Source organism: Solea solea, chromosome 20 (assembly GCF_958295425.1).
Source record: "Solea solea chromosome 20, fSolSol10.1, whole genome shotgun sequence".
Lineage (NCBI taxonomy): Eukaryota > Metazoa > Chordata > Actinopteri > Pleuronectiformes > Soleidae > Solea > Solea solea.
Genome location: NC_081153.1, coordinates 13,223,794 through 13,246,539, shown reverse-complemented (window position 1 = coordinate 13,246,539; position 22,746 = coordinate 13,223,794). Strand labels below are relative to the sequence as shown.

The window sequence follows — 22,746 nt, the reverse complement described above, 5'->3', positions numbered from 1 at the left end:
CAACTCTCACTGATGTTTTTCACTTCCCAACATGTGTGAGGTAAAGTCCAGGCCATCCGGCCCCTGAGGTGACCAGTGAACCAATCAGCTGATTTCACATAATGACCAAGAGCCTTAGGATCAAAGCCTCCTCAGAGGTCACCCTGAGGTCACCGGATCTTTGTGAGGCACCACTGTCATGGCAACATGTGTGAGAAATATAAACATTAATTACAACTCCACAGTGATGCTTTTATGTAATCACTAATGCCCTGATGTGTTGTCAATGTCAATAATGATCAATGTAGGTGATACTAGTAGTTAGAGTAACAGAGGTTTGATGCCTGCAGCTTCACAGTAAATGGGCAAAACAGTTGTTTCCAACAGAAATGCAGATACTCCCAAGGTAAGACAGTTTTCACTTTATTGTTGAGTGTTATGCAGGCAAAGCATTTTTTTCTGCTTGAAGTTGTCCTCTTTTTTTTCCTTTTTTTTATTGTCATAACACATTTGTACAAACCAGTTTTAAAAATATCAATAGACTGAAGCCTTTGAGGCTAACCTGGCAAAAAACCATTATCAAATGTCATGGAGACGAACAAACATTTTTAGAAAAAGATTTACAAATGAGATGTCACTACAAAATATCAAAGAAAACAAAGTTCGTAGTCACACAAAATATTACCAAAAACATCTACATTTGTTTGGTATCAACCTTTTCAACTTTAAACAATATTAACTTTTTTTGCTTCCTTCTTCTTTTGTAATTTATTTTTCTCCAAAAACGTTTTATGGTGCAAAGAGAAGAAATGAACAGCAATGGTCAGACATAAAAAACCCCGAAAAAAAACCAAAAAAAACCAAGCACAAGGAGTAAAGAAGAGAAGCTGCACTACTGCAAAAAACTGAAACATGCACAACCTTGGAAATAACACACACAAATACAAGTCCAGCAAAAAGCAAATATTAACAAATCGAGGATAAATAATAAATTAGCCATACACAGTGAGGTCCTCTGTGTTAATATACTGGGAAGTGGGATTTTCTTCTTTTCTTTTTTTTAAACAATAAATTCTATAAAATGAAAGTTGATTTTAATTTAAGAAGCATGTACGCACTGAACAAACACAGAGCAACGCCACCAGAAAACATCTCAAATATCCACATAGCTAAAAAGCCAAACCCACACCCACCCACTGCACTTAATACCGACTCACTCGGTGCTGTGTTCTGCTCTCCACATCGCCCCCTCCAGAGCTGCCCACTGTCTCTGTACACCTCACTCTGACGTTCCCTCCGCACAACAGCTTGTATTAAGGCAATTGTGGTACATCGGTAACGTGGCAGGGTTAGAGGTGAAGAAGGGGGTCGTGACCAGAGCACAGAAACAAAAACAAATCCGACAAAACCGCTGTCACGTCCGTCAGGCACCGTCGGATGGTAACCGTAGCTGTGATGCAGCACCTGCAGAGTAACCTGGCTTTGTTCGGACGACAGCCCTGCTTTCAGATGTTTCCCCTATTGTTGGAACGAACTGGCTTGAAAACTTCCCCAAACAATGTAAACATGGTTTCACTAGGATTGTCATTATAGTATTGCTTTCACTACACAAACAAAGTTGTAGAAAGCTGGATTGTTTTTCTCTATAGAAACCTCTTTTCTTCTAATGGCCACTGCACCTCATTAGGAATGCGTCATTTATAAATCTTTTCATATGTGCTTTTTTTTTTTCTACTCTCTCTCTCTCTCTTTTTTTAGAAATAACCCCTCTCTGTTTACAGTTTATTCAATGACTGGTCTCAAAGGAATCAACACCTGAATCTGATCCGCGGACAAAACCTGAACCATGAATAAAACTCAAATTAGGTAGATCCTCGCCATGACAGCAAGGGAATACAAACATACACTCGTTCATACACACGCACACCCAAATCCAAGACTGTCCCTGCTCTGTCACTACTCTGCAACAGTCCTGTACCGTGATTGACCCTCAGTGCTGTCTGACAGGCATGAAACAGGAACACAACTTTGTGCATAGAGTTAGATTCTGTTGTGATTCGGAAAATGTCTCTCGATGTCAGATGGATTTAGATTCAGCTTGTCTTGTGCTAATCTAGACACTACATACATTCCTTTCCCCACTGAGCATGGAATTATTATAGATTCATATTTATATACGCCAAACTACTCTTTCATATGTTTGGGCTAAATTCTTTGTCGTTATATTATGAGTAACTTTTTTGGATTGTAAAATGTATATTTTTCGGTTTCCGTTCATCGCATGACTCCATCTCTCTTCAGAGTCCCTTTTCATGAGAGAACATTTTAAAAATGACAAGTAAAAAGAGAGGGAAAAAGTAGTGACCCTTACAGCCCCCTACATAAGAACAGGAAATCAGCCGTCGCACAGAAACACAAATCTGCTGCCTATTCAAACTCCTCCTCTTCCTCCTCCTCTTCCTCCAGGTGATTGGAGGTGGTGGGTGTAGCTGGGTCAGAGTCACGTGAGAGGGTTGCCACAGTAACAATCTGAGGGGAGGCGCCAAGGCCTTCTGGGGCATCTTCCTCCATGTCATCAGTGGTAATGATTGCCACCGCAGCTCCGCCCTTCTTATTCTGGTGTGTCTTGATGTGCTTGGACAGGTGGTCGCTGCGCATGAAGCGTTTGGAGCATTCAGGACACTCAAATCGCTTCTCTCCTAGAGCGGAAAAATCACAGTAAAAGAGTCAAGAAATGTATCCAGAAAGTTCCCAGTTGCGTCAAAACATTTGGTCCAACAGCCTGAGTGTGTACCTGTGTGTGTTCTTCTGTGTCTCTGCAGCTCGTCGCTCCTGGTGAACCTCTTGCCACAAAAGATCCAGTTGCAGACAAACGGCCTCTCGCCAGTGTGCCAGCGCAGGTGGGCCCTCAGGTGAGACGTCTTGCCGTACACCTTCCCACAGCCCTCCATGTGGCAGATGTGCTGCTTCTTCTTTGTGGGGTCCCCACTATTCCTACAACACAAACGGTGTGTGTCAAAAGGACAGATAAGACAGATAATATCGAACATTTGTTCAAATTACATTGTCATATAAGTTCACACGGTGCTGATTAAGCCTATCAGCGCCACATGACTCTGCTCCTCAGAATAGCGGTGTTTGGATGCCATGTCGCTCAGTGACATTCCCACACAATGGCACACAATTGTTTTATGTTATCCAGACGGAAGCAGCAGAAACTGAAACTGAAGTGCCCAAGACGTTTCAGAAGTGAATTGTACTGCATAAAAAAACCCGGCCTTCAGCAGTTTGAGGGGATGAGCGCTTCTTAGCCATAAATAACTGAACGTTATGCACTGCAGCTTTGAGAAGATTTCAATAGAATAGAAAAGTCTGAATTTAGTTTTCTACAATGAGAATAAAAAGGTGTGTATATTCTGCTTCACTGCACTATTGAGTTCTTTTGACAGGCTTGAATATTCTAATTTCTAATTTTTCTCGCCACACAATATGAAATGTTGTATGGATTTAATCCTCTATGTTAGTCCACAAAACTAGTATCATTCATAACACTATGTGTATGATGGGTTTGTAAAATGTTCATACCTTCCTTCTCCATCCCTGCAGTTTGGACAGGAGCAGGCGACACGTCTCAGCCTCTTGCTGGGAGGTCCCTCCTGGTCTGAAGAACTCTGTACAGAGCCCAGCTGGTCTGGACTCATAGATGAGCCTGGTGCCACGTTGCCAACAGCGACTGTCACTGGAGATGACTGGATTTTGAGACTATCCTGACCCTGTGGTTGACCTGAAAGGTGATTGTTAAAAATAAATAAATAAATACACACACAATACAGAAAGCTGCAGCAGGACTCCCTGATGCCTGATGTAGTACGACTGTAAATGAATTAGTGGACCACAAAACTGTACGATGGAAATTTGGGATGGAAAAGTCATGAAGGCTATTTTCTCAACAGCTGCACAACCACAATGCTCTAATCACATGTTGTGTATTGTAATGATATGATTCATAAATGTGTGGTGTGTCCTTACCCTGTAGACTGGTAATGGTGAGAGGAACACCCTGCACCTGAACTCCAGCAGTGCCCAGCCCTGCGATGCTGACCGTCTGTACCCCGGACCCCGGGTTGATCTGTGCTGTGCTCAGTGTTATGGGAGTTCCACTTAGGGAAACCAGCCCTCCACCCCCCATTGTTGTCCCACCGGCCATTGGGGCAAGTGTCAGCTGCTGTGGCATTGCTGTCCCCAGGCTGCCCTGCAGGGAGACTCCACCAGGCAGCTGCAGTGTCTGCCAGGTGAGCTGCCCAGAGGGGGACAGGGTTGGGGTCCGAATAAGGACCTGGGCTGGGTTCTGAAAGGTCTGGATGGGCTGAAGGGTTTGACCTGGGGCTAGCTGGACGGTCTGAATGTGCTGAGGCTGTTGTTGGCAATGGGCTTGACCTTGACTCTGAGCCTGGGGCTGTAGCTGGATCTGCTGCACAAACTGGTGCCCCACTTGACCCACGATCACCTGCTGTATGGTTCCTCCTGTATCTATCTGGTTCTGTAGTCCATTGGCCTGGTTCTGGCTTTGAGAGTCTGCCTCACTGCTCTGCACTTGGGTGTCAGCTGACACACCCTCTGATCCAGTAGAAACCACTTGTGCTGATTCAGACATGCCATCACCTTCAGCTACTGCTGAGCCTGTTGATGCTGTAGAAAGAGCTGCACTAGAGACTGCTGTCACTAGCTGGTTGCCATTGGCAACAGAGAATGTGCCATCTGCTGATTGGATAAGCTGCACAGCCCCGCCCCCACCAACACTGTTGATCACAGGCAGAGCCAGGGTCATGCCACCAAGGTTTATGGGTACCGTGGTCATAACAGGAGTCTGAGAACCCTGCAGAGTCTGCAGCTGCAGGGGAAATGACTGCGCTGGGCGGATCTGCAGTGGGACTGTCTGATTGGCTGTACTTGTCAAGATGGTCTGTTGGTTGGTTGGCTGGAGGATGGCCTGGGTCTGGCTTGGACTCGAGGTCTGAATGAGTTGAACCTGTTCCGGTAGAGCGCCGAGGGAAGCCGGCTGAGCTGAGCTGATATGAATCTGCTGTCCATCTGCAGTCTGCAGGTGGGGAATGACCTGATACTGGACCCCACCCCCAGCATTGGGCAGGTTTTGAACCTGGATAATCTGGAACTGCTGCTGTTGTTGTTGCTGACTGGCTGCAACACTGTTGACTGCTTTCACCTGTCCAACAGGAGAAGAGGAGTGGTACAGTTAGGAGGGAAACAACAATGGAAACATAACCCATTTAGGCTACATCCATACTCCTCATTTTTCATTTGAAAAACAGCGTTTTCAAATAAAAACGATCTGCATCCAGATGAACGTTTTAGCTCCATATCGGTGCGGTACAGTACACTAACATGTCTATAGATCACATGACCATTCAGGTACACTGGGCATGCGCATGCCAGTGTCAACAGGAATTTGATTCTGTCCTCTGCAGTGGTTTGCTTAATTTCAGAGAGTATCAATAACGAGAAACAATGGTAAAAAGCATTAACAACATGGTGAAACCCAAACTTTTCATTCACAGCTGTTCACATCAAGTTATGACTGATAAGAACCAGCCAGGAAGTGAATGTGGGGAACTGCGTCATTATTTCCAAAGGTCTCTGGTTTTTGTAGTTGTTGTTTTTTAACGATATTTTTTGGGGCTTTTGCCTTTATTGGTCAGGACTGTGAAGCGTGAAAAGAGGAAGACGCGCAGCAAAGGACCACGAGTGGAATCAAACCCGGGTCAATGCAAATAGGCCCTTTGCCCCATGGGGCGCCAGCTCTATCAAATGAGCAGGTGTCATTTTTTTTGTCAGTCAATACTAAAACTGTAGCTTTGGAGTTTTCAAATGAAAATGAGATGCTTTGTTTTGCGATCTAAATGCAGGGTAGTGAGAATGTACTCGGAGCAGAATTCATGCCTTTTTTAAAAGAAAGGTAGTATGGATGTAGCATTCTAAACTATGTCCCCCACTTCCTTCACCTTGCGTCCACCAGGTGAGCTGTCAATACCCAAAGTGGAGGCCACTGTCACTGCGACAGGCTGATTGGGGTTCTCCTTGGCCATGGTAGGAGCCGCTGTAATGATCTGCCAACCGTTCCCCGTGAACTGAGCTGGCACCAGCTCCAGCTGTTGGGGCACGAGGGCCTGCCCCCCTGTTGTGTCCACCACTATTTGACCTTGGAGCTGACCTGCCTGCAGCTGGATCTGACTGGCCTGGACCTGGATCTGCTGGGCTCCTGCCTGGGCCCCTTCCACTCCCCCCTGCCCTCCGATCTTACTGCAGGTAGCTGCTAGTAGAGCCAATGGAGAGGGTTGGGAGGAATCCTGGAGGAAATGAGGTAGAAATAGATGGAAAGGAGGGGCAGTGAGAGAGAGAGACAGTTAAACAGGAGTGACAAGGGAGGCAGGGCAAATAAGTAATAAGAAAGTACAACATGGAAGTAAAAAAAAAGCCGAAGGGAAGGGATGGGCTGGTTTCATTATGCACACTCGTACAATGAACTAGCTGAATCGATGGAGAAGAAGAGTCACAGAGCAAGGGGTGGAGAATACATATGGCACAAAAAAGAAACAAAAAGCTGTGAGAGAGGGGGAGAGAGAAAGAGAGGGAGCTAGCTGTCAGTGGGAGTGGGCGGCATTACAGGAAGCGAGTGGGTGGGCGTGTGAGAACCACATTTCTCTTTTCTCAGAACAGTAGAAGAAAATGCCGCCTTCGCGCTCTCTGTCTCTCTCGCTCTCTCTATCCTCCCTTTCAAAAGGAACTAGGTCGCAGGCAATTTTTTTATGCTATACATCCCTCTGCAGTGCACGGAAACAGTCTGATTACTCTGTAAACTGAAATAGCATTGCAAAATAGCACAGCAGCAATGCTTGTCATATACATTTGACAACAACAACAAAAATAGTAACTTAAGAGTAACTGCCTGGATGGAAAATAATCTCTTACTAAATATACAACCTCTCAGGAGCAGCTAAAAAAAATAGAAAATGTACAATTGTAGAGCCACATACCAACGCTGCAAGTCTTTGCAACAAATCCGTACATGCAGAGTTCAATTATTTTCACACTAACTCAACAAGACAATTTAAAAGTACAGGGGCTGAAGTGTGACAGCCTACTCATAAGGATCTCAGCAGGGCTGCACAGAAGCAGGAAGTTGAATTCACCAGAGAAACGCCCCCGGAGATGTCTGGCTGGCTGACTGGCTGGGAAGGGGAGGGAGTACATTTTTGGCCCCTGAGGCAAGTCCGAAGTAATGAACTATAATAAACTCTTATTCCACCATTCGTACCTGTGAACCAGAACTTTTCCCCTTTTTAGATGCTTTCCCTCCTTCAGTTCCCGATGATTCTTTCTTCGAGTCTGCAAACAGAGGACAGTCATTATAACACCATCACACGAGTGTTTCTGAACGGTACAAAGTCCCAGGATAAGCAGAGGCACTGGGTGCAACATCAACAACATCTGATCATTATGCAAATACAGCTCAACAGAGGTGATCGGTAAAACGAACAGGTGAAACCAGTAACTTCATCATCGATATCAAAGTGACTTGGGCGTCATGTCTGTCAAACACACAAGGAGAGAGCGGGGTGGAGAGGGGGAGGGTACCTACCACTCATAACGCATTAATATACCGAGAGGGAGAGGGTGTAGTTCACGGTAGAAGGCCGGCCGGGTACGGAGGTGGAGGACGGCCTATATGTTCAGCGCTGGGCCGTGGCGTATCTGCCCGTTTGACGAAACCACCCACCGGCCAGGAAGGGCGGTGCCAAGCGCAGGCACAATCAAGCAGTCCCGAATAACGGAAATACCGAGTGACGCTCCACCGGCCCGTGCGCCTTCTCGCAGACCCGCCGTACGCCTTTCAGCGGATAGACAGACCATAAACGAGCAAACTGGCGCTTGTCACAGTAATATCCACAGAGAAGTTGGCAGTGTGTGACCGTGGAGGCCCACCCACTTCCATTTAAGCATCAGGACAACACCCTCTCTCTCTCTCCTCCGCTGCTCCTGTCTTTCGCCGCCGTTTCTCTCGCCGCACGACGCGGGGACGCCTCGTCGCCGTCCGTCGTGCACCGAAAACAGACCGTCACCAGTGTTTGTATTTTACGTGTATTCCCCTTTTTTCGTGCACAATTGATTTTTTAAGTGGCAGATACGGTGAGATAGCTGTGGCTTTTGTGGGCGGACACGCTCCTCCCACTTATTCAGATTGGACGACGGGGCTCGGCGTGCGAGGGTCGAGATGGGAGTTGTATTTTGATGAGGCCTCGCCTTCCCGAGTCTGATTGGGCTACCGGAACTACATTACCCATGATTCCCCAGCGCGGGGGCCGTGGTTTGGAGCGGCTGTGGCTGGTAGTCATGCTAGTGTGAGAGCGCGAGGGAAGGGCGTGGCTTCTGTGTTGTGGGGGCTGGGCGAACGGGAAGGGGAGGCGTGAGGGAGAGCGCGCCCGCGCGCACGCGCGTGTCTGCTTGTTTCCACTTTGCGGTGTTACAGGATGACAGCCGTGGCTCTTCAGTTCCACTGCTCTAAGTGGAACTGAAGAGTCACGTATTTGTGTTGAGCTTCCAGTTGAAAACTATGTTGTAACTGTAAAACCAGTGACGCTGTGGTTCCTTCATCTGCTCAGACCTGGCACCTGCATGAAGTGACTAAGTGCGCAAGCTTTTTCATAAACAAACAAAATAATAGTTTCTGAAAGGCTAAACAACTAAACATACACTGCTGTTTTAAAGTTATATACACATTCATTTGAGTATATCCTACCTACATAAGAAGAAAATTGTAGAAAAATACTAAAAAAAGTATAACATGATAGTAGGAAACACTGTCAGTGCAGAATGATTCGAATCCCATATGTTCTCTCTGTGACCATAACACTTTTTTATCTACAGTGCATTTGAATCTACTTGAGTAACATTTTTGGGGTCAAGCAACTTTATATTATCTAACGCTATCAAGGTTTGGATTTTATATCCGACCAACACTTTATTAAACTATCAGAGAAGAGTTTTCTTTGCTTCTTTAACTGTATCCAAGAACATTCGTATCTCGTGATAGACATTCTCTTTTGCTTAGTGAATAGATCCACTATATGTTAGTGTTAGAGCTACTGATGGCATCTGAGGAGAGCCCTTAGGTCAGGGGTCTCGAACTCAAACTACCAATGAGCCAATGAGTGTCCTATCTGGTCATGAGGGGTCATGTGAACTATGGGAAAATTAGCTTAAAAAGCATATCACAATATTCATGATGACATTTCACAGAATTTCTAAGTGAAAGTGTTGAATAATGGAACAATACACAGTTCACATTAAGAAAGAAACATATTTATTTATTTTTTATTATGATCAATTAAATAGCATATGAACAACTGTAATAAACACACAAAACATGCTCATATATATATATATATAGTTTAATGTTAAATACATGTTTTCCATAAGTGTTTGACATAATTACCGATGGAGTATTATTTGTTTTATTTTTAATTCTTATCAAGTATCATTGCCCTACAAAGATCACAAATTCTTCAAAATAGAAAAGGCTGCATCATTTCGGCCTGAGACAGTTGGTTTCCTTGTTTTTATTCATGGGAGCACCTATATTCTTTACACACACACACACACACACCTGTGTTGGCCCAGAAACGCAGTAGCAATGTATACACATACACACTGCTGAGGCCAAGCGCCTTGATCCCGCCCCCTGGGCCACTTGGCAGTGCGTTGCTAGGCAACGATGTCCAGTATGAATGAGGGGTGTTGTTTCTGTGTGTGTGTGTATGGTGGAGGGAAGTGAACTTTAGATGTTATGGTCTTTTATAGCTCATTGCACCATGCATAGGAAAGTTTATAAAGTTGAAAGTTGAAAATGAGAATGACATAATGAATATTCATTCTCCAGTAATGAAGGTGCAAAAGCTGAAATACGTGTCATCCTACTGCTGCCACTAGATGGCGCCACACTACAGATAGGGCTTCACAGTTATTGACTGTATACTCATAGCACCTTTCATAAGTGCAGTCTTGTATATAAAGTACCTTGTACCTTAAAAGGGATACTTGTGATCTATCTATCTATCTATCTATCTATCTATCTATCTATCTCTAACTCAGGAAAAACTAAAAGCACTTAAATTTGTATTTGTCATGACTGTATTTATTTTAGTATTTGCTAAATATAGCGGTAAACTTAAAAAAAAAAATTATATTCTGCATGTTATGTAACAGATAAATATCAGAGTGGCATGTGATGTGCACTGATTGTGGAAATATATTATTGTATCAAGAAATGAATCAGTCAATTTTGGTTTAAGGAGAAGAGAAAAAAAAACGTTTTTGATGCCACCGAATCCCAATACTTTTTTGCAATAAATCAGAATCACCGTACACAAATCAAGTAGGTCCCTGAGTAACGTGATCCAGGCGTATCGTGATGTATTCATCACAACAACAAAAAGCAAACACGGAACAACAACTACACTAAAGTAAGTCTGCAAGCAAAAAAGTCAAATATTTACACACCAAGTTCACAAAACAGCTGATGAAGAAAGTTAGAGCAGGAAGTTTATTAGTTTTGTTCATAATGAACTTCCTTTATGACCTAAATTCAAAAAAGAAAAGGTTGTCAGAGAGAGAGTGACAGAGTGAGCGCTCAGACCTCAGTCTCATACTTCACACATCTTGCTGAGCTGATGATTGACAGAGCATCGTCATGTCAGACTGTTGGATGTGACTGATAGACTTGACATGAAGCTTGGAGGCAATTCCACTGACCAACCCCACTCTAGATGTTTCAGGAATACAAAATGTGGGTGTGTGTGTGTGTGTGCAGGAATGTGATGTGTTTAAAGCACATCAGTGCATGAGCATGTTTGCATGATGTGTGACTCAGTCTCTGCTTTCGTGCAGTTGTGTTGTTGTTTTTTTTCTCGCCACATTATCTCCACACTTTCTTCACACACATTTTCGTGTGGGAGTGCGTTTGTCACACGCTAGCTCGGCGTCTGGTTGTCTCCCTTTCCTAAAGGTTAGCCTGTAAAGACAAAAGAGATTTATGGCCTGTACTGTTAGTGCGTGAGTGTTTGTTTGTACAGAGCCGGATCACTTGTTGACAGGAGATCGCAGACGTGTGTCACACAACTCTGCCCCGAGCCGTGATTGTGCACAGATGGATAAATGTCAATTACAACAGGTGATGTCACTCCTCTGCTATATCTCATCATAGCTGTTCAACACTAAACCCCAGCAGGCACATGTTGCTTCATAGAGCAGCTGTATACAGGAGGTGATCAGTCGTTTTTCTGCTGTCTCAAAGAACACAGTCACCTGAGAAGACCCTCTTTATTTTATTTTTTTACCTTTGTTTCCTGGAAACATGACTCATCAAAATACATTAACCCTAGACCCAGTGTGAGCTCTGTGTAAGCTGGCACTGTTACACTTTAATGATAAAGCTCAATGATTGATGCATCCTGGTGTCTGGATAAACTGGAAAACAACCGGTGTGTCTCAGCGGGCATAGTGCCAGTTCAGGGTGTGGGTGGTTCTTGTGTCTTACCTGCAGTGAGAAAAATAAAATAAAATTGTAAAGGTGATCTATTTCCCTAAGTGAATGCATGACGTACGTTTTCTCTCCCGTAGCATGCGTGATATGAGTCCGCTCATGACTGACGGCTCTAAAACTGGGGTTTTCAAAGTTGTGACCTAAACTATTGTCTAATTGAATCTACTTTTAATTTTAAGTGTGTTTCTTAACTTGTGTTCTCACCTGCCTCCGTAAACAAGGAGATATAAGGGTCCTTAAAGTACAAGTGTCTAATTAAAAGTGGTAAAATCCAAAATCAAGGCATAAGGGCAGGACAAAAGAAAGGCCATACATGCTTTACTAAAAACTTTATTGCTTATTGCTTAACATGCTGATTTTGGACATTAGACAAATTGGACACTATTTCTAAATTGACTGTAGGTGTGAGTGTGAGAGTGGATTGTTCTTTGTCTCTGATGTGTCCCTGCAATGGACTGGTGACCTGTCCAGGGTGAACCCCGCCTTTTGCCCTAGGTCAGCTGAGATTGACACCAGCAACCCTCATGTGGAGGACAAAGTGGTAGAAGATGAATTCAATCATCACTTTTTCCATCCTTGTACAATTGTACATTTCAATAAGTTCTCAGAGCAAATATACTCTTTTGTAAGTGGCTGGTTGTTGTACAACGTCACAAACATTGTCTGACAGGTTTGAGTGTTTATGTACCTTTAAATACCAACGTCTTATATTTCTACACTGGTGCGCCAATGGGATGCAAAGCAGACAGGTTGTGTCAGTGTTCCACGCAATTGTGAAATGATGTTTAATTGCCTGGAATAATAATCCTTTAATTCTTATAAATGTAAGCAGGTGTGAGTGGGTGTTTGTGTGTGTGTGTGTGTGTGTGTGTGTGTGTGTGTTGCTTTGGCCGACATAGAATTAACTGTTGAACAGGGTTGTCATGGCAGCAGTAAGAGAGACAGCCAATCAGTTTCTGGGCAAAACCTGGCTGAGCATCATTCTGATGACCCATTAAGATCTTCATTACTGTCTGTACCTTGGTGACCATAATCTTTGGGATTTAGCCGTTGATTGGACTAACAAGTATCTGTTAAATTTTGTTTCAGGAATTTTTTTTTTTAACATTTTTTCTGATATTTTAGAGACCAGTTTGTCCATTAAACAACAACATTTGGTAGATTGTCAGCAATAATAATTAGTTAAGACCCAGCATTGCGCCAACACTTTTATTATCGACGTTGACCTCATTCACAAGTCGTGCTTCATGTTTTTAATTAAATGTACAGTACCTGTCTAATCTCACACTTTGTCTATGTTGCAGTTTTCACTAGTGTGTGTGTGTGCGCGCACATGTGAACACATGGAGGATTAAAGTTGCTGTCTCCAAACTCCAAGAGCTGAGTGTAATTACAAGTTTTTGTGACACCTTCAAAGACGGACCATGAAGGACCAGAATGTGAAGAATGTATATGCTGGCGACAACTGCAGGTCTTTACTACACTCCCTCGCACTACTGTAGACATGACGTCATTCCACTGTGCTGCTGTGTGATTGTGTGAAATGCTTTTTTCCATTTATGACATGGAAATTTATGACATGTTCACAAAGCAGGTCAACTATAATTCTCTCTCCTCCTCTCTTCTGCAGGCACACACACACACACTGCAAACTGGGGACAAAAGTCAACCTACGGTCAGGAGGTTGACTGTATGACCCCAATGGGTTCAAAGGTCACAACAAAGAGCTCCTGGGGACAGGAGATGAGATGCTCAAAGATGTGACATCATAACTCAAGAGATGAATTGAAGGCAACTGAACTTTGGGCGCAGATACTTGCAGACCCGGTCTGTGGGATTTTTACCAAGGTCATGGGTGTCACTTGGTTCATTTCTGCTCTTGCTGGAGGAGAACTTAAGGCCATCGGAGGTTTCTGAGTGTGATGAGGCTGAAAGTGGTTGAAAATAACATTTTAAGTGGGCACAAGTGGTGTGCTCGTAGAGGTTGGAGATTTGGGACTGGGCTCTTGTATGACAGACCATGTATAAGAATTTGACATAGTCTTTCAGTTTGCCAGGTGAAGCTAATCAGGAAGTAAGAATATATTGTTTGGCCACCAGGGGGTGGAGACTTTCCACTACATTTACCTGATGAGTTAGTGGTCTCACTTACTAGTTTTGGGTCTTCTTCAAACATGATAAACAGAACATGATGCCAATTTGAGGAAAATAGATGAGACAGCACAGCACATGTGCGTAGACACCGATTGACGCCTGGTTGGACAATAGGAGCGTCGTTGCAGGTGACTTCTGTCAATTTCCATTTGCAAAATGTTAACATGACTTATAATTCCAGTGCCAAAAACCACGAGGAAGAAATATCTGCTCTGCTAGTTGAGCTGTGAACCCATGAACCATATGGTAAAGGAATTGCTTCTGTTATTGGTAAATGTTTATTTACGTTTAGATTTATGACCAACACAGCGTAAATATTTCCCATCTGACGACAGTACTCACTGCGAGACAAAAAGACGGTTCCTATTGATGTGTCTCGTGGTTCAAAATACTGAAATCCAGTGTGCTTTGAACACAAGGTGGCTGTTAACACGTCGCTGTGCCGTGTGACCTCACAAACCTAAAAGCAGCTCTGCTCAAAAGACGCAGAATAAAGCAGGTGGAGGTGGAGGACTTTTAAAAATAAGGACGAGACCCATGCTGTGCTCTCAGACAGTGAGCAAGCTTGTGTTTAAAGAGTCCCTTTGAAGCTAAATGTGAAATGATTAAGTCCGCTTAGAAGTCTGTGCGACTCTTCAGTGTGTGTTTGTGTGCGTGTACGTGCACCGCTTTGAAGATGCTACTCATGTACGAGTTCAGGAAGACCTTTACAGCAGCACTAAGTGGAGGGTGCAGCACACCATAAAGATCCAAGATAAGTGTGTGTGTGTGTGTAGTGTAGTGTAGTGTAGTGTAGTTCAGTGCAGGACCTGACATGACTTGCAGGTCTGGTAGAGCTGACGCCAACCACTTGTTTCTGACTGTCTGTGTATGTCCTGAATGACAGCCCAGAGGCAGTGCATGTGTGTGTGTGGTTAGATGGGAAAAGAAACGTTTCATGTTTGACGGGAACCATCAATAAAACAGCAGCCATGAAATCACCTCAAAACCACCTGAACCACGTCCGAGAAAATGTGTAGGAATGTGTGCAGGGGTGTGTGCCAGAGAGAGAGAGAGAGAGAGAGCATCAACAAGACTAAGGGAGAACAGAGGCTGTGTATTGATGTGCTTTCTTTTCTCTTATCTGTTCTGTGCCTCCGTCCCCCCTGCCTTGACTGATGGCCATGAAGTGCAGACTTATTAGTGTGCACCGTGCAGCTATGTTTAGTGTGTCAACAGCATGTGAATCGGTGTAAGCGTAAATATACAGATGAGCTGAACTGCGAACTCCATTTTCAGCTCAATCGCTCTGTTCGCTGTTTTTGAATTTCTCCGTGGAATAAATTAACAATTTGCTGCAAACGCAAATTAGCATGAAAAAGCAAGCAGCTTTTTTTCCAGTCAATTTAACATCAAGCCATCTCTCAGTGCTTTTCTTAACCCCCTCTCTTCTGCTGCTGCTGCTGCTCCCTCAGACCCTGAATTTTGTGGCAGGCATTGTGGAGAGCTGAAACGCAATGAGTGGGAGGAGCAACAGTTAACCAGGGTTATATAGAATAAATTGTGTGTGTGTGTGTGTTTATACATACATATACATATATTTATATGTATATGTATGTACTTGCATTTACCATATCTGGGAGATACTGACCTTTTCAGGACTAGTAGGACTAATTCTGGGGACCAGAATCTGGTTCTAGTAAGGCAGAACCTCATGCCTGAGCATGTAAATTAGGTTAAGGTTAGGGTTAAGAATTAAGAGGTTATGGTTAAGGTTAAGGATAATACTTTGTTTATGCTGGCCATATGAATGGAAGTATACCTGTGCAAACGTGTGTGTGTGTGTGTTCTTGTATTTGTGACCAAAAATCGTATAAACCATACAGAGTGAGGACATTTTGACTTGTCCTCACTTCTTTAAAAGGATTTTTGTGATCTGATCTGTGCCGCAGGTGCACCCATGGTAAATTGCTGTGGGGGTAATATACAACTCCTTATATGGACATCCTGGGTGTGTGTGTTTATAGGTCACATATTCAGGCTTTAAAAAAAAAGCATTTTTTTCATCTTCTTATGTTTTGTTGAGTCAAAGTTATGATTCATTTGATATCGCATTTTTAGTAGTAGATATAGAGTAGCAACAATTGTGCAGAGCGGCACTACGCCAATTTATACATCTTTGTATAAATGAAGTTCTAAAATATTAGAAAAAGATATGCTGTATATTTTGTAGTGCAGTGTAAAAAAAGGAACATTTTATCCCCTGACCGCATAAACTGGAATTCTGCCTTATACAGTTATATGTTCGTGGTTCATAAAGAGCAAGAACAACAGTGGTAGGGATTTCCTCAGCACTAAACGGTCTGCATTTACCTACAGGTGGATGTAGGAGCAGAGTTTCTGATGATTCAAGATTTGGGTTTGGGTTTTTTTTTGATGTGGTTTTCCTAAATTCCCCCTTGGCTCACACACACACTTGAATTAACACGCACCTGCAGGGCTGCCATAACTGCTCTTGAGTCCCAACGGCCTTCTGGGTGGGGCTAGAGGGCAGCAACTCAATCAGTACTCGCCTTAGACAGACAGATAGACAGATGGACTGCCGGTCAATGATGTGCACACACACACACACACACACACCGCACACACACACCTCAAAGTTGACCTAGACCTCCCACGCTGAGGTAGCAGTGATCAAGTACATCAAGTTCATCCATCAAGACTGAAAGTGAATAATGGTGTCTGGAAGTGTATGATTATGCTCTTGGGCTTCCACGCATCAATCAGCACACACACACACACACACACACACATGCATTCAACCACGCATTAAACACAGAGAGGACGCAGAAGTTGAAAAATGAACGCGAGTAAATTAATCTCTCTGTCTGAAGTGTGTGACTGTGAGAGAGAGAGGAAACAAGGGATGATGAGTGTTATTGGTGAAGAGAGCAGAGATCACGGTCAGCACAGGATTTAATCAAGGAGAGAGAGTGAGTGTGTGTGTGTGTGTGTGTGTGTGTAGTGAGGTGTATCTGTGGTACATCACCAGCTTCTGTGTGGAGACAAAATGAGGAAATAAAACCATCGCCACCTCTCGTGCACTCATGTCTTCATCCTCTGCTCTCTCCATCATCACCCTCTCCTTCACTGTCGTGTGTGTGTGTGTGTGTGTAACAATGGCACGGCCCGGAGAGTTTGTGATCCACAAATATCCACGTGCGTGTCGGAGTGTGAGTCACAGTCAGCTGTGGAAAAGAAGCTTTAAATAACGAAGTTTAAATGCTTCATCCGATCTTTATCATGGGCTGTCCTGTTTATCTGCAGTGTAGAAGAGCTCATATGTTTTTTTTTGGTGTTTGTGTGTCTTGGCCACACCCTTTTAGCAGTTTGTGATACAGTTACCTGTACAATAACATAACACAGTGTGATTTTATGTATTTGTTACATATCATGTATACAATGAGTGGTTTTTATTTCTGTTTGTTGTGTATACATTATACTCAGTTGCTTGATGATGTATTCAACCTGTCACACTTCACACCAATGCTTCTGTTTATCAGTTTCACTCAGAGATGTATAAAGTACTAGAGACCAAGACTTGAGGAAAAGTACAAGTACTCATCAATCGATGTCTGACTCTGTGGACTGACAATGACTTCAGTAGAAGTAGAAGTGTCCTTTAAGCGCCACATTTTTTATACTTAAGTATCGCAAGTAGTTTATTTTAAAATTCTTTTTCAAAGGTGAATTTTTGAAGGCCATTATGTCACAATCTTTCTCCATGCAGACAGCATGGAATAATTACTCCTAACAATTTTGTAATTGTAACAAGTAACGATGCAGCACATGAAAAATGTATCAAGTAAAAGAGTAAAAGTATCAAACTCCTAGTACAAGTGGAAGTAGGAGGGAAAAAAATACTTCGGTGAAGTACAGATACAGCATTTTAATACTTAAGTACAGTAGGGAAGTAGTTCTACTTCGTTACTATACATCTCTGGCTTCACTTATATATAAGTTAAACTGCAGTTTGATTTGAAGCGCATTACCACAAACACAACAGTAATACAGCTTGATTAGGTTTTGTCCAGGGTCAGAGAAAATAATAATGATGGAGGAAACAGTAAGAAAACAGGAAGCGGGAGCAAGAGCAACTCTAATTTTATTAGAGCACATTTAAAAACAAGTTGACCCAAGTGTTGTACAGAATGACCTCAAAATCAGTCTAATAGAAACATAAATAACATTACAAACAAAAAAAGTCCAGCTCAACGTGAGCAAGCAAGAGGAGCGAGGACAAATGTGTGATGTTCTGTCACCACTCATCATGTGAAATAAGAAGCTACCGAGTGAGCATGCATTACTGGCAAACATAATTCTATGTCAGATGGTACCAATCATTTCCCGTATCGCCACCAGCTGCTCTCAAGTAAGAGACTCGGATCTAATGTTACGAAATAGGTGATGTGTGCGTAAGTATTATATTCCTCACATGACGACCTCATGTTACCTGTGTTTTTTTTTATTACAGGACACAAGAGGCAGCTATGGCGACTTAACCGATGCACAGCACGAGTGGATGAAAGCAATTGATCTGCAATCAACACACAGTCTCCCCCTTTCCGAATGTCTAAAAACGGAGACGGCACTGACACAATCAATGAAGGGCCATCTCATTAATATGCTGGCACGCACAGAATGGCTCCTCGCCATAAATCTGCAACTTCATTGTCAGTAGTTAACAAAGACGAGAGCGGGGTTGATGGACGAGTGGAGGAACACATAACACCAGCAGCTTTGGTGAGGATGCTTGTAAAAAAGATACTACTGTGATGCACAGTGTGTGTGTGTGTGTGTGTGCGAGTGTTTTCTCTTGTATTTGCTACCTTTGATATAATCTGAGAGTCCTTGTCAGGACCAGTGGTCGTCATGGGCAGAACCTCATTTCTCGAGGAACTGGTTAAATTAAGGGCTAAGGTGTGAATTGTGGTTTGGCATTTATGGTTAAGGTTAAGGTTAGGGATTCTTCAGTGTCCCAAGAAGAACAGCTGCACAAACTGTGTGTGCGAGGTGTGTGTGGGAGAGAGGAAGAGAGGAAGAGAGACAGAGAGTGCAAGCTTTTCATCCACTGCAGTTACTAATCATGGCCTCATTCTCTCTCACCCTGTGTAATTCTCTCCCCCCCCTCGCCCTTTATAAATCTCTCTCCTCTCCCTCTCACAGCAGATGTGTTGGCAGGTTAAATGACCACTGTGATGTACGACTTAGCAAACCAAAGACAACCAACCCTCGCCCAATATGTGTGTAACAGAGAGATGAAGAGATGCCACTCATGTGAATGCAATTTTGATCTACCTTCGGCCCCAAACTTGAGCCTCACCCTCATTTAATATCGAGGCTGTGCCTCTCCTCACCCACGGACCTATTCTCCCCCTCTGTTTTCCTCCCATTTCAAGAAAGAGTGTCGTCAGATGCAGGTAGATAGAGGGATGTAAATGAACATTGTCCAGGATTCCCTCTGTCCGTCTGCATGTGCGTGTATGGCCACTTTATTAGGTACACCTCAGACACCTATTTTAGTGGCCTGGTGTGGTCGTCAGTCTGCCTCAGGGATGTGACTTGGTCTTCTGTATACGTTGGTTGTAAATTGAGGTTATTTGAATCACTGGATAGCTTCTCTCCTTTTTTTTTTGGACCAGTTTATACAGTTTATGACCAGCCTGTCTGGCACCAACAACCAGACCACGTTCGTCCGTTTGTCTAACGCTTTACCCTCCACATGATGGTTGCAGGGAACTGGAGCTGGAGCTGCAATCCCAGCTGACACAGGGCGAAAGGTGCAGTTCACCCCGGACGGGTCGCCAGTCCATCACAAGGCAAACACAACAACCATTCACTCTCACGCTCACACCTACAGTATCTGCAGAAAACCCATGCAAGCTCCACACAAAAAGGCCCTGATTCCGACCGGGTCGTGAACCCAGATCTTTTTGCTGGAAAAAAGCGCTAACCCCTAAAAAAAAAGCAGTTGAACCCTGTTATGCTTTGTGTTACTATGACTGCACTGTTACTGATTCTTCACTGTATAAACGCAAAATGAGGGAGGGCATGTTTTTTTGCTTTATGTGAACCTCCACTCATTTTCTTGACTCTGGTGCCACACTCGTCCATTAGTCCCGTGCTGACAGACGGCGGATATGCCTTCTCCGTGCAGTAATTACAGGAAGCAAAGGAGGTGCTGCTCCAGGCACATCCTGGCTCACAGCTCACCTGGACGACTTCTCTCTTGTAAAACAAGTTCACCCTCAGGTGAATATTTGCTGCCAAGTGTTGTTCAATGATGGCGATCACACTGATTTGATTCAAATAAGCCTGGAACTCTGTCTTTTCCCGTGTGGACAGATGTGTGTGTGTCATAAACATCAAATATCACTAAATACACCACTTCTTTTTTTTTTTTGCTTCTCTATCACATTTTGACTTGATCTCAGTTGAAACTTTTTTTTTTTTGCTGAAAATGAACTCAAAATATTATCCTGCAGGGGAAATATGTATCATGAAATGTCATATACATACTTAAACTAGAATAAATTACAGCTGAGGACGACTTTTATTGTATCCAACAATGTTCTCAGCCTGTCTGGCAGTCTGTTGGCAGGATTACTCAAAAATAAGGGTGGGGCATGGCCAAAGGGAAAAAAATAAGAATTTTGGAATGTATTCAGTTAGATACAGGATTTCTTTTTTTTTTTTTTTTACCCCCCCCCTTGTTTTCTTTAAACAGGACACGTGTTGGTGGAAATTGATAAAGCAGATCACTCTCGTGAATCTTTATTTTTTTTATTTTATTTGTTTGTCTGTGTCCTCATGTACCATCCCTCAAAAAGTAGAAAAAGACATGTAGATTATTGCTCAAGGAAATAATGTTTTAAAAAAACAAAAAAACATTAGAGTTTGGGGAGCGGCCTTAGAAAGAGGTGTGGACTCTCTCAAAAGGTTTTAGCACAGAATCTCAAACCTGCTCCCTCCTTTTACCAAATTGATTATTTCTAGGTTGTAATGCATATTTTTTGTGTCATGTTTAGCAGCTTGTCTTTTGACTCTCTTATTCTCCCACTAATTGTCTCAGCAGGGCAGCTGACCAAGATGGCTGCGCTGTCCCCTGGATCACTGTGCTCCCTGCTCCACCAACAAAAGAGGAGATGAGGGAAAACAGCAAGGAGAAGTAAAATACTTCACCCATCCCTCTTTTAGAAAGGAGCCAGATCTTTATTTCACCCCTTTCTTTCTGCTTTATTCTGTCTCACTGCCCACAGTGTGATCGGAAAGCACACAACAAACCTTTTTGTCGATGTTCGATGGCGCGCAATAATGTGGTCATTATCATCGCTAAAGGAACAGGTTGGGGCTCAGACAGGGTTTCAGTGGGGGCCTGTAAAGCACACACACATACACACTTTCAGTGTGGGAAAAGAATGCCTCTAAAACAGGGACAGCTGTTTGGGTGGCTCGTGAGGATGGGGATCAGGTTAAAGGGATGATGGCCTACTGTAAACTCCACCTGTGCATTAATGCCTGAGGCTGTGCTGGGAAACAGTGTGATGTTGTCCTGTACACTCAGATGAGTGTGTATAGGTGTGTGTGTGTGTGTGGGGGGGGGGGCTTCCAAAAATGAAACCACTAACACAATACTTGTAATTTTGATGTGTGTGTGTTTTTTTTTTTATCATTGTGCCTCTTTAGACCAAACAGGAGAGAAGGCCTACAAAGCTGAACGCATTAACTACAGAGTTTTAAAGTTGTAAACAAAAAGAAAAAAAGACAAACTCTAACGTCACCAAAATGATTCGTGCACACTATCAATCACAGGGGCCAGGATGTGTGATTAACTTTTCCGTTTGTGTGTGTCAGCTGATTTCATTCCAGCCGCAGAACAAGAGAGATTGGGGGGAAGCAGGCGTGGAAGCAGTTAAAACCAAATAAATGATGGAAACTGATTAAATCCTTCCTGTTTTATTAAATTTGAATTTCAAATCAAAGGCTCCTTGTGCAGCTTTGGGTCATTATATTGGTTAACCACCCACGACTCCGTAATGGGATTAGGCCTCTGACAGTATTTACCACTCTGAACTCAGCGTTTTTCCTCACAGATTGTTGTCAGAGGCTCTGCTGGGTGATGCGTTTACAAAGTTGAGAGAAAGGAAAGGCAGGCGTCTTATTTTTTTTAAAGACAACACGTTTTTCAATTGAATGAGATTAAATTGAGGAGGCAGAGGTGTTAGTTTCCTCCCTTTCCTCCCCCAGGGATGACTGGATACGCCCCAGGGACAGGATGGGACGGACTGGGCCGGCCTCTCATTCATCACATCAGCCACTCCCTTTGCATGGCTTCACAACAGGCTGCAGCTTAAACAACCGTGTTGGTTTGACATAAACCGAATTGTTTTAAAACTTTCTAGACTGTAAGTCTGCCCCTGCCCAGGAAGTGATGTTAATGTTTGTGTTGATAAAGTTGCATCAATCTGCATAGGGATGATGGAAATGACAATCTGTTAGATTTACATGTGGATATTGTTTTTATTTAAAAAAATATAAAAAAATCCAACTTTTTGCTGTTATATAACTATAATGACATGTTTTCCCACAATGTATGATTGTATTGGATCTGGTTCTCTGAGGTTTTGTGCTCCTAAAATATATTAAGCACATATAAAGTAAATTATAAAATAATTAAATACTCTTTTTCTGAATGTAAGAGAAACAACATTTCAGGGCATGTTGGAAGGAACTATGGTCATTGGTCCATTTTCCTGATCAGCAGGTCTGGTCATTGTGCCTTATCTCTGACTTGCTTCTTGGAACGCGACCCTCGCGAGACTTTTTCTCTTTTTAAATGTACGACTATCTCAAGCCCAAATGTTCACAGAAAAGACTTTGCTGACCTGTGATTGGTCCTCGTTTCATCAGCGGCACTTCAAAGCCGCAAGGATACTACAACTACTACAGGAGCCAGA

The 22,746-nt window shown here is 43.3% G+C and overlaps 1 protein-coding gene across 1 annotated transcript; it reads right to left on the bottom strand.

Moving 5' to 3' along the window:
• Nucleotides 1–386: 386 nt before the first annotated feature.
• On the bottom strand, nt 387–8,187 carry sp4 (sp4 transcription factor). The gene is made up of 7 exons (XM_058618882.1): nt 7,637–8,187; nt 7,313–7,383; nt 6,000–6,344; nt 4,009–5,203; nt 3,565–3,763; nt 2,774–2,973; nt 387–2,678 (listed from the first exon to the last, which is right to left on the bottom strand). The coding sequence occupies exons 1-7, from the start codon at nt 7,641–7,643 to the stop codon at nt 2,407–2,409; spliced, it is 2,289 nt and encodes a 762-aa protein (XP_058474865.1). The 5' UTR covers nt 7,644–8,187; the 3' UTR covers nt 387–2,406.
• Nucleotides 8,188–22,746: the final 14,559 nt, after the last annotated feature.